The sequence below is a fragment of the Ursus americanus genome, chromosome 9 (genome assembly GCF_024610735.1).
Source record: "Ursus americanus isolate L20-20 chromosome 9, mUrsAme1.1.p, whole genome shotgun sequence".
Classification (NCBI taxonomy): domain Eukaryota; kingdom Metazoa; phylum Chordata; class Mammalia; order Carnivora; family Ursidae; genus Ursus; species Ursus americanus.
The window spans coordinates 41,917,301-41,929,304 of record NC_142135.1 but is presented as its reverse complement, the minus strand read 5'-3'; the positions used below and the strand labels follow the sequence as shown (position 1 = coordinate 41,929,304).

Here is a 12,004-nt window from a genome sequence, read left to right as displayed (position 1 = left end):
TCCTTTCTCCATCCCCTGCTGAACATTGGGTAACAAGGACTTCCCCCCTCCCTCCCTCCCTCCCTCCCTCCCTCCCTCCCTCCCTCCCTTCCTTCCTTCCTCTCTCTCTCTCTCTCTCTCTCTCTCTCTGCTTTTCAGGGTTTGTATGGGCAGTGGTGTCACACACATTAGAGCTCCCCAAGCAGAAGAAGATCCATTCATTGACTCCTTGCTTAAATCACTCACTGAGTATTAAGTGAGTCGTCACTCCTTGCAAGTCCTTGTGTGAGGTACGTAACTGGGCGTTAGAACGTTTATGCTAAGGGATAGAACAGTCTCATCTCTTTTGCTCTGTGTAATTGGAAAAGGTTTCAGATGGTTGAGGTTTGGAGGAAATTAAGAAAATGAATCTCAGTTCCAGTAATCAAAAAGTCCTGTATGAGGAAGAAACGGAGCTGATTCTCATTCAGCTCTAAACACGTTCTCAAGTATCAGTGTGGAACGAATGCCGCAAAGGCCAAAGTCAGTGTCAGCTGGTTCAGTGCATCTCTCCCCCCATCAGAGTAAATGAGTCCAAGATTGCCTCTATTAGCCCTACCTCTCCTTCTTGTCTGTCCCTCTGCTTGGAGGAAAATGCCTGCTGATGGCACCTCCTGGCACAACAGAAACTCTGATATTTTCCGTGCACTTTGCCTCTTGGTGCCCCCTTAACTCGGTGACCTACCCGTGCTGGCCAGAGCTGCATTAACCAGGTCCGCCCGCACAGGAGAAATTCCTTTCATTCATCAGCAGATAAGGAGCTTTGACAAGCCTCTCTGGGGAGCAAAAGGGGAAAACATGCACACAAAAGATTGCCCTGTAGTACTAGGAAGCACAAAGCGAAGGAGCCAAAGAGAGACCGAAGGAAGCTTTGAGGCAACCAGGGCAGACAGGGAGTCTGCTATCAGAATTAAATGCGATGCAGTCCAGAGCCCTCTCTCTGTCTCTACCTGCTTCTTCTCAATGTCACTATCGGCCCACAGTTTGAGACAAAACAGATCCCCAGAAGTATTCCAGTAACTCCTCGGGACCACCAGGGCAAAAACAAAAACATTCAGGGCTTGACACTTACCAGGGCAGTTTGCCAAGCGTATCACATGTGAAAAGAGCTGCTCGGAGAGAATAATCTTGCTCATGTTCACAAGGCCGGGTGTTAAGTCTCTGAGAACCCAGGGCATTTTCCATCCAGGGCAGCCTACAAGGGCTGGGAAAAGCACTTTTCTACGAACTGCCAGAAAGGGCAATTATGTGTTTTATGGAAGAAAGACTGAAGGAGAACATGGAGGGTCAGCTGTGGGAGAATGGGGAGAGTTAGTCGACCTTCTTGCCTGTGGGGCCAAATACACTGAAATGACCCCACCTTGCAAGTCTATTTCACACATTCTTTACACGTAAATCTTTTCTGCAAACCTGGCCTTGAGGAATTCTGACACCCAATCCAACAGTTTCATGACGCATTTGTTTTGATGTATCACAGTCTAATCAAGATGATGAGGTGGGCATTTCCACTCCACCAAACTTTTCTTCATTGGTCCAACAAGTATGTCCAAAACTCGTACTACTGGCCAGGCAGGTTCTAAGGGCTGGCACTAAATCAAGGAACAAAACAGATAATAAAACCTCTCACTCTTGAATTTTATCCTCTGGGAGGGTTTTCCAGATACGTAGGATATAAATTATGGCAAAGAATTTGGTAAATGAGAAATAGGAGGTTCAGTTAGCTAAAATTGATTTCACAACTCTTTGTTAAATACTTAATATGTGTTGTACGGTGTTTTCTAGGGGCTGGGCTGGGGATAAAGCAGGAACCAGACAGATACACCCCCAGTCCTCCTGTGTCTTATATTCTAATGGGCTGCGCCCATCATTTCACGTTGCTCTCACATCCATTTCTTATCTTTCTCTGCTCCTCTGGGCGGGAGGGTGAAGGGGGATAATCCCTGCATGCTGTATTTCCTAGGTTCCTTCGGCAAATGGCTTTTGACCTGTTCTTCCAAGAGCAGGCACTGGCTCAACTTTGGAGGGCAGGAGGAAGTCAGCAGCCCTGCTTCTTCTTTTCCTCTCTGTCTCAGGAGATGGCTGCCTCTCCTGTGGACACCAGCTCTGCTAGCCATGATTCGAAGCCCTGAAAGACACTCCATACTTCTAGGGGGCTTAAACAACAGAAATTTTTTTCTAGAGTTCCAGAGGCCAAAAGTTCGAGATCAAGGTGTTAGAGATTTAGGGTCTTCTGAGGCCTCTCTCCTTGGCTTGTAGATGGCTGCTTTCTCTCGGTGTGCTCATATGGTGATTCTTCTGCATTCCTGTCCCCGGTATCTCTTCTTATAAGGATATCAGTCAGATTGAATTAGGACCCACCTTATCAGCCTCTTTAAAGACCCTATCTCCAAATATAGTCACATTCTAAGGTATTGAGGATTAGTACTTCAATACGTAAATTTGAGGAGACACAATTCAGTCCATAACACTGACCTCGTTGAAAGGTCAGGAAGGCCTGACTAAGAGTGACATCAACAAATAGAGTAGCAGGAAGGGCTTTGGAGCCATATACGCTTTCATTTGATTTTCATATATTTGACACACTTTAGTCAACACAGTGTGCCATCCACTAGTTATGTAGGCCTAAGATGAAGGTTCTCTCCTGCCCTTGACATTGGGTAGGGAAGAAGAGATGGGCAAGCTGTGAAACAATGCAAATATAATGTGATTCATCTCAGGCTGCATTAAATATAGGGAGTAGCTGACGTATGGAGAACGAGCATCCCACTCTGTTGAGAAGGTCAACAATGACTTCCTCGAAGTGGATACCATCTAAATTGAGTCTCCAGAAAATTCAAGTATTAGGCAAGTGAAGAAAACAATGAGAGTGGGAAGAAAATTCCAGGCACATATAAAAGCATGTCGTCTAGAGGTTAGACCTGTGAGTGAAAGGCAGCCTAACATTTTGGTCCTTCATGACATTGAAAGGACAGTTCTTTGTATTTTTATAAGAACTGAGAATACCTCTCAATATTCATTGAAGTTGTGTTCTTCATGGCTCTTTTAAAAAATATTTGTTGTTGGTCCCGAAATATCTTTGAGCTAATGTTTTGCTTTCTCCTATTTGTTTGTTTGTTTTGTTTTGTTTTAGTTTGTTTCCATCTATGACAGAAGGTCATGGTGCTCTTCCTTGATCACTGTGTCTCTAATTTTGGTGTGGCTGTCATCCCTTTGACACCCGCGATCCTGGGGGCCCAGGATGGTGCAACTCCCAGGAAGCTGCTGGGAGTGTTTATCAGAGCAATGGGAAGGACAGGGCAGGCTTTAAAAATTCTGCTTTGTAACTTTTTTGCTTCTACATTTTTAATGAGGATGTTCCTTCCCTTCTTAGCCATATCTCTGTGGTTAATGAAGTATTCCACAGCATTGGGCACACATGGTTGGCCCCAAACCAATGTCAATAATAAAATTAAAAAATAAAGCTTTTGTCTTGTTGCTCTTTTTCAGCTACTTTAGTAATCTCTTTTCTTACTGCCTGAGAGTGTCATCCAAGAAAGTTCAAATCTACAAGAACTTATGTAGATTTCTGGCTTACAGAATAAATAATATGTCCAATGACATTGTTTAAGAAGGAGAGTAACTGAAAAATGTTTATAACATTATAAAGACCTATGGGCATTTGAAGATTTTGCATTTATTCATATATACCACAGATAAAAGGCTTACAGAAGTCCCCAAAAAGAGTCATTAAAATCTTTAGATGGGGCCTTTTTCTTCGGAAAAACTCTGGTTTAGTAATTCTAAAGAAGTTTTCTGCACATATTTTTCCTATTCAGAGCAAAAGGACACTTGAGTATTCACTTTCCGCTTATCGTAGATTTAGAACTAGATGTCTTCCTTTGTCACTGGGACTAAAGTGCGTGCTATTGACATGAAATAAGAATACCATGTGCATCTTACCACCATTAGGATTGAGAACACTTGACTTATGGATTTTCTGCGTTATTAGATTGCTTTATATTTCCACTTTTGCGGAAGAAATAGATTCTACATTGTAACAAGAGCGCATGGAGTTAGATGTAAAGAAGAACTTTGTGTGTCAGGCTGATTAAACACTGGAGCAAATTAGCAGGGGAGCTTATGGAATCACCATCTGTAGAGATATTTTAAAAATAGAATTGACAATTTTCTTCTTTGGATGATTTAGGAAATGCCCCTACTGGCAAGGAGATGGACCAAATGGGCTCTTGAAATCGTTTTTGGTTTTCTGCTCCTAAGAGTCTTTCTGTACAGTTCTTGGAAGTATTTATTTCCTAAGTATAATGTAGAACAGAATGCCTTTAGCAAAGGTGGCGTGTGTGTGTGTGTGTGTGTGTGTGTGTGTGTGTGTGTGTATCCATGTTATTAGGTAGAAGGATGGGAAGGGTTACTTATAAACCAAATTATCATTTCCTAACCAGTCGTTTTTACCTATGTGAAATAAATGGGACTTCCTCAGACTTTCTAGAAGCTTGCCACTTTCCTGACCATTCCTTCTCTTTTCTATGCCCACACTTCAAATGTAGGCCTGATCCAGTGCCTACTCTCAGCTCTCTTTTCCACTTATATCCTGTCTCTCCTGAGGCAACTTTATGTTCTCCTGAGCCTTCTGCTCTTGGATGACTTGAAAAATCTGCTTCCACAGCCATGAATGTTTCTCTGGGTTATAGACCTGCATTCCAACTATATGCTAGATATATTTACCTGAGAAGACCTCTCAGCAAATCCAATTCAGCATGTCCCAGACTGAAGAGACAGCAGAACAGAAAAGGTGCTTTCAGACCCTTAATCTCCATCTTTCCCTTCTACAGTTCTTCCTGTGACCTCTTCATCCCTGGCCCGTGCCCGCCTCAGTCCTTCTTCTCATGTTCTCCATCTGGATCCTCTCATCAAGTCAGCCTCATCTTGCCCAGTGACAGTCCCATGACTTTAATGAAAATCATACTTGACCATCTCTGGTACCATGCCATTCTCACAGCTTATGGCTCCGTGAGCTCACTTGCCTTTCTCAAGCTGCTCATTCCTCTTTACCTTTAGCATTTCTTCTGCTTTGAGTAATCTTCTTCCCTTGACTGTGGAATCCTACCTTTACAATGTGACACATGGTTCTCATGTCAGCATATCTTCTTAGGAACTCTTATTGAATCCCCCTTGATGTGCATTAATCAACCTGTGTTCACAGACCCTCAGTACATTCTTGATATGACTATGGAAAAGGTGTATAGCAATAAGGGGTGGACCACTTCAATCTGGGGCTGGATTGTCTACACCACATTCCAGTTATGAGACCATGACAAGTGACTTAATCTCTGTTTCCCTAGCTCTAAAAATGGCGTTAAAAAATACTACTACCCTCTAGGAGTGAGGATGAAAATACTCACCTGGGTACTGGAGGGAATAAAAAGGTGAATATTTTGTACACCTGAAACTAATGTAATACTGTATGTTAACTACATTCAAATTAAAAAAAAAGTTTTAAAAAATGTGAATGGTCCCTGCATTCAGGAAACTTATAGTTAAACAACTGTAATAATACACGCAATGATATCCAAATAACTAACAAGTTGTGAAAGTGACATCATCATCATCATCATCACAACTAATCTTCCTGTCCACCACTTTCTAACCTGAATGAATCATTCAGTGGATACATACTAGTAAAAATTTTCATAACAATCAGGGAAAGCAAGGTCATTTAGATTTGTTGACCTTTTTTCCTGCTAGGGCAGGATAATTCCCCATAGCATATTCTTAAGTGTTTAACGAGTCTATTTAAATGGCTGATCTATTTGGTTCCTACAGCATCCCATAAAAGATGATGCTACAACGTACAGGACAGAAGTTCGAGATTTCCTTTTCTGAGATTTACTTTTCCTCCAATCATTTCAACAAACCCTCAAATCCCATAATTTCATTATAAAGAAGTACTGTCATTGTGCAGTAATTATGCTTAGTATTTGTAGTTCGTTATCGCATTGCATCTAAGGTTTTTTCTCCCCTTAAGATGCCTTACCACGTACATTTAGTCCTTTAGTCTTCTAAAACGTTAGTCCTAAGCAATCAAATCATAGTTATGTTTGACTCTATTTGTATCCTCTAATTGTTTCCCATTTATTTGTTCTGTGGCAAACTCTCAAAATCTTAAATATCACTTTACTCAGTGTAATGATGATGGTAATAAAAATAATAAAAATTACAGGAAGTAAAGGAAGACTATAAAAATAATGATGGCTTGCAACAGTTTACAAAACACTTTTTGTACAAAAAAATCTACGAAACACTTTTCACATCAATGACAGTGGAATTTTATCTTACATGGAGATTGGGCCCTCAAACCAATATGTAAGGTGAAGATTGTCTACAGTTAAGTTACCCTTAAAAATCCCTTAGAAAGTGCCACATTCAATTTCAACATCCCATTTCTCAATAAGTCCAAAGATTTCTTTTTTTTCTTCCGCCATTGGAACAGATCTCTGTTTCTTTGGTTGAGCTCCAGATGAAGCAGTTGGCTTGCGTTTAGGGACCATGTTGCATGAAAAATAAGTATCTTTAAACACTAGAATCACACTCCTGCACCATCAGGTGCTCACGTTATGAGAAGCAGCCGCAGGGAGACAGAAGCCTGAGCAGAGACAGCCTCCCCTGTCACTCTCATCCTCAGGCATGTGCTCAGGAACTGGAGGGCCGGGTGGATGGCCGGTGCTACTTCTTATCTCCCTCTTGGCCTCTCTGTCTCTGTCTCTCTCTCTGACTCTGAATCTTTTTCTGTTTGTGAGCTATGAGGGGATAGGCATAGAGCTGAACATGTTGAAGTCAAAAAAGCCTCATGTTATGCTATCATTGTGCCCCATTTGAGTATCTTAACCATGTGATGAGGTAGCGAGGGGTTTTTATCTTATTTTTTCAAGTGAAAGCATACTAAAGCTTAGAGTAGTCTTGGCAGACTTAAAAATAAAAATACAGGAGGCTCAGTTAAACCACAATACCAGATAAATTATCAATCACCTCAAAGGATAAGCATGTCCCGTGCAACATTTGGTCATACTTGTATTAAAAATATTTTTTGTTTGCCTGAAATTCAAATTTAACTGGATACCCTGTATTTTATCTCAAAACTCTAGCTCAGAAACATTCCTTGGCCTTAAGTCTTCTAGTTTCTAGACTCTTACATTAGCTCTATGATGCTCCTCAGATTTTGTCTACATTTGAAACAACTTTTGATTACTATTGAAATTACTTACAATTTCGATTTTGACTGTAATATTACTTAATTAAGAAAAACAAGCAACATACACAAATATATTTTCTTCTTAAAGCAGTCCACAAATTTGAGCTGTCTTAGTCCACTCTTGACAAGGAACTGAGTATCTCCTTGGGTTTTACTTTCAAGATAAAACACCCACTGAATGTGATTTTAGGGAACGATGTGAAACCCAGAGAAAAACTGTGAATATAGTAAAGGCCTTTGCTACTCAGATGGAATGGAAAATGTTTAAGCCAAAAGAAAGAAAAAAGGTCATGTTCACGAGTCTAACGTGTTGAGCTTGTACTCATTATGACATCATTAATAGCTGATGAGAAAGTTCTCTTGGTATTCAGCCTTCTGACTCCATTTCACAATAATTGGTATCGATAGCATTTTATTGTGCTATATATTTTGCCAGTACCAAGGCCAATGGATTCCGATCCAGAATATAAGTGATGCTTTAACCAGGCAAGCACAACGTTATGTTATTTTTACTATGCCGTGTTACCTGGCAGGCAATTACAGTTCTGGACTTTAACATTGTTTTCCAAGAATAACAATCATCTAATGTTTAGTTTGGCTAAAGCAGGGTTTGTTATTGGCCACCTGTTAGAAGAAAAACAAGGCCTTCCTATAAATGGAAGATCTGAGGGAGATCACGAAAGGTTTTAAGAAAGGGGGTAGCGTGTTCTGTTGGCTACACTAGAAATCGTCGGAGGTGAGGGAGATTAGATAATAGACAAGGGTCTGAGCATTACACGCCTTTTGATTATCCCTCAAACACCCCCAAAATGCTATCATCCGTGGGCAGGGGGAGAAGGCTCTGACATTTGTGACATTTCACTGGAATAGCTCTGACACTGTATCTTAAACTGGTGGTCAGATTCCCTGAAGAGGATTAGGCAAGCAGCCCCAGGGGGTTACTGGTCAGAATAGCGGACTTGAAAGCTATTGAATCATGAAGCCAAAGCAAAGCTGTCTAGCGTTTTTGAGGTGGTGCCCTGAGAACAAGCATACCTGGGGTAACTAGGAGTCCGGCTACTTGCTACCTCTATGACCCTGGGAACGTTCTCTGCTCTAAGCCTTGGCTTCCTCATCTGTAAAACGGGAATAAAGATGCTCTCAGGGTTGTTTTGAAGGAATTAACAGACCTAAGAGTAAAGTGCTTATTGTATAATAAATACCAATAAATGAAGCTGTGCTTAACTATCAGATATAGGAGTAAGGAGCATAAGACTCTTTTTGTTTGCTTGTTTGTCATCTCTTATTCAGCATGCATGTAGTGAGTGTTGTGTGAAACTATTTTAGATGCTGGAGGATAAGACCTTTCAACTCCAGGCTGGAGCTGGCGTTCTGTCCCTGGAACTTTCCCACACCACTTCAGCCCAATTTGTTACTCCCATGCCAAGAAGAAGGATACGTAAGATTACTAAGTAAGCAGTAGTATGAAATAACATTCCTTGGGCCCATAACTATATGCCTCATCTAATATTATTTAATACTTATATTATCTATGTGGGGTAAGTGTCCTATTGCCTAGGAGAGATGAGGGAACCGAGGCAGATAGAGTCTTAATAGCATTATCCAGGTTAGTGCACGGCAGAACTGGGTTTGGACCTAAGTCTGCATGACTGCAAAGTGCACCACCTTAACTACTTACAGTCTGAAGAAAATGCCTGAGAGCCTCTAAATAGATGATTCACCATCCTGATGTTAAAAAAAAAAAATGGAAAGGCCAAAACTTTCATCATTTCTGTGGTCACTAAAAATTGTCTTGCGTTCGGTATAAAAACCGAAAGCTAATTCTTGTATCAAAGTGCCCTTGTATTAATTCCCTAGTTCTCTTCCGTGAATGTGCATTCATTAACATTTCTGTAACTAGTCCCTCTTCTTGCTGATGTGATCAAAATCAAACGGTTAATGAACTAAACCACCCTTGCTAAAAATAATCTCTGCAAAGACCACATGTGGTAATTCTAATGAGCTATTTTACAGTAAATGTACTTGCGAAGAGCGTGAAGGAAACAAAGAAACAGTTCTCGAAGTCAAATTAAAAACCAGTATTAAAAAAGCCAACCTTAACAACAACAACAACAAAAAGCAAAGCTGAGGCCACCATACTACATTTTAATCCTACACTATTTTTTCCCAAAGATAGCATAGCGATTTATCAATAAATAGCCATTCTAAAACATCTACACAGCAATTACGTTTAAACTTCCCTAAAGAGAAACTGAGTCACCAGATAATTAGCAATTTCTCTAATCTTCAAAAGGCAACTCTAAATCAATAACCCCTACATGTTTCTGAAGACTTCAAACAGAGGTTATTCATTTCTTCACTTGTTAACATTGGAATATTGGGGGTATGTTATTTTGAAATACCCCAATATTCATATACTATTTTTTTCATAATTATAATCATATACTTGTAGTATATGGGGAAATAAGACATACAGTGTTCAAATGCAAAATGGAACATACGAGATTCCAAATGAAATAAGAAATCTTTCAGCTCAGGAGAAATCTGTGTTCCGGTCAACCACAGCCTGGATCTTACAATTAGTCCTTCTGTGTGGGAGACAGCATTTTTGAAGACATTGGACATATTGCTTACGACAAACTTAGAGGAGTGCCCTGTCACTATACTTCTCTAAAGATTATTTACAGAAATAAAAAGCAATGAAGAAATGGGAGAGCTACATGTTCACATTATTCCCACTGAGGCTTATTATCAGGAGTGGTTAGTTAAACGCCTTTCCCAGTGCCCCTGCACCCAAAACGAGACGCCATGTATACACTCAACAAAATAGAGAGAAAGGAAACCATTCACTTGCCACAGTAAAGATGAGCTCACCATGAAGAGAACGTTCATGTCTATGGAGAAGTTTCCCGTTGATAATAGACCCCTAGGTGGTCATTTTTTTTACCCTCAACTCTCTCTGGGTCACTCTTGTTGCTGTCACGCACCGTCATTCTGTTCTCTGTCTTGTGAATGATTCTCACAAAGTGCCTCGCCTCTGGTCCTCAGAGGTCCATTTACCGCCCTCATTACCATGTCATGACCTCATAACATTTTTTCCTGTTTTATTGTTTCAGCTCCCCATCTGTTTTCACCATTCCTAGTCCACACACTCCCAAATTTTCAAAATGTTCTAGAACCCGCAGGAAGCATATACATTTTCCCCCTCACTCTGGTATGTGCTGGAGAGGCCACAGAATAGTTGAATGGCCTTTTAAAAGCTGTTGGTAGTCCTGAAGAAGGGGGATAGCAGCATGAGACATGGCGTCTTAAGACACTTTGAACACTGAAATGCCCTCTGTCCAAGAGATAGCTATCCTTACTTCGCAGCACCTGATGAGTTTCAATTCAGAATTTAGTAGTAGGTGGCAACTGGAAATGGGCCTTTGTGTTGATTTGGTCCCATGAGCAAGTCCATTCCCTTCTCTGTGCCTCAGTATCTTCAACAATGAGATGAAATGAAGGTCTGGGCATTCTGAAGTAGGAGGACAGGTGCTAAAAAGGAAAAGAAAGAAAGAGGGGAGAATTAATTCTCTGCTTCAAGCAGGACCTGCCCTATCATGAAGAAACCAAGCGTGCGAGGAGGCTCCGTAACCATTTTTAGCTTTGGTTTGGGGCAGACCATTTGGGTCACATGTCCACGTCCCTCGGTTAACTCTGTGTGCTTCGCCTGATTTCTCTTCTCTAGTGAGCACTGACAGGCAGTTTACCGATGCCAGGGGCTTAAATCTCACCTTGTTTCAAAATGAGAGGATGCTGACTGAGCAATGCTCTGGGAGCTACAGAAGCGTTTTGAGAGCCCACTAATGTTCTCAAGCTGATGAAACAGGCGAACCCAACTGCACTGCCTTCTTCAGCAGCCCAGATGGAACACAGAGTCTGACCGCAGCGACTGACAATCCCTGAGGAAGCAGGCCAAGGGAGGGGTGAGGGGAGGGGGGATAGAAGGGAGAAGAAGATTGAAGAAAGAGAAAACAAACAAACAAACAAAAAAATACATTACCATAAAACGTTAAAATATCAAAGGAAACTATTTAGGAAGAAACACAGGCACAGCTCTCATCCATCAGCCACACCTTTGGTCCCAGCTCTTCCTTGGGGCTTTGCCAGTGGGCACTACTGTGTGGAATTACTTTAGAATTCTCCGTATTGTTTAACATTGACCAATAGCTTCTGGGAAGGCTTAGAACACTTCAGGAATCTTCTGAGGAGGCGGCATTTAGGAATATTTTAATCTACCTGAAGGTAAAGAAAGCCAACAGAGAATGAACTGAATTTTGGAGATTAGTAAATACACATTAAAATTAATATCAAGTGATAACAGCATAGCTTCAAAGAAGATGCCGTTTTGCATTGGGAAAAAGGTTCACTCGATCAGTGTCTGGAAGGGCATATTATCTAACAGTATATTATCATTTGGTTGAGCTTCACTTGCAAGCGGAGAAATTTCCCCCTCCCCGTGAAGGGCTGCTATGGAGAGAAGAATTTTCAAGTCGGTCTTCGTAAGGATCATCCGTGCACAATCTGCTATTCCCAGTCAGCGGTTCCTAGCAATGTTATAACACAAGAAAGTATTCCGGGGGCCCAGCACATAGTATCCCTAACTGAAGAATCGTCACGCAGAGAAACTTCTTTCTCTTCCGGGTGGGAGTGCAGAAATACACCAGCACTTGAATGTTCAGAATGATTTAAAGAGGAAGG

The 12,004-nt window shown here is 41.2% G+C and overlaps 1 protein-coding gene across 6 annotated transcripts in view; it reads right to left on the bottom strand.

The window, feature by feature from the left end:
• The window catches only part of LOC123797679 (uncharacterized), a 53,180-nt gene extending 42,875 nt beyond the window's left edge, over positions 1 to 10,305 (bottom strand). For 2 of the 6 annotated variants that reach the window (XR_015725797.1, XR_015725798.1), the window contains exon 1: positions 10,139 to 10,305. Coding sequence is in view for 2 of the 6 variants with exons in the window: in XM_087864747.1 (XP_087720873.1) it covers positions 1,091 to 1,196 (106 nt within the window). In the remaining 4 variants the exon portion in view is untranslated. Of the gene's footprint in view, positions 1 to 1,090; positions 1,347 to 10,138 lie in introns of those variants that run through there. The other 4 variants (XM_087864747.1, XM_087864748.1, XR_006781020.2 and 1 more) reach the window with 3 other exon arrangements.
• Between the last annotated feature and the right edge of the window lie 1,699 nt (positions 10,306 to 12,004).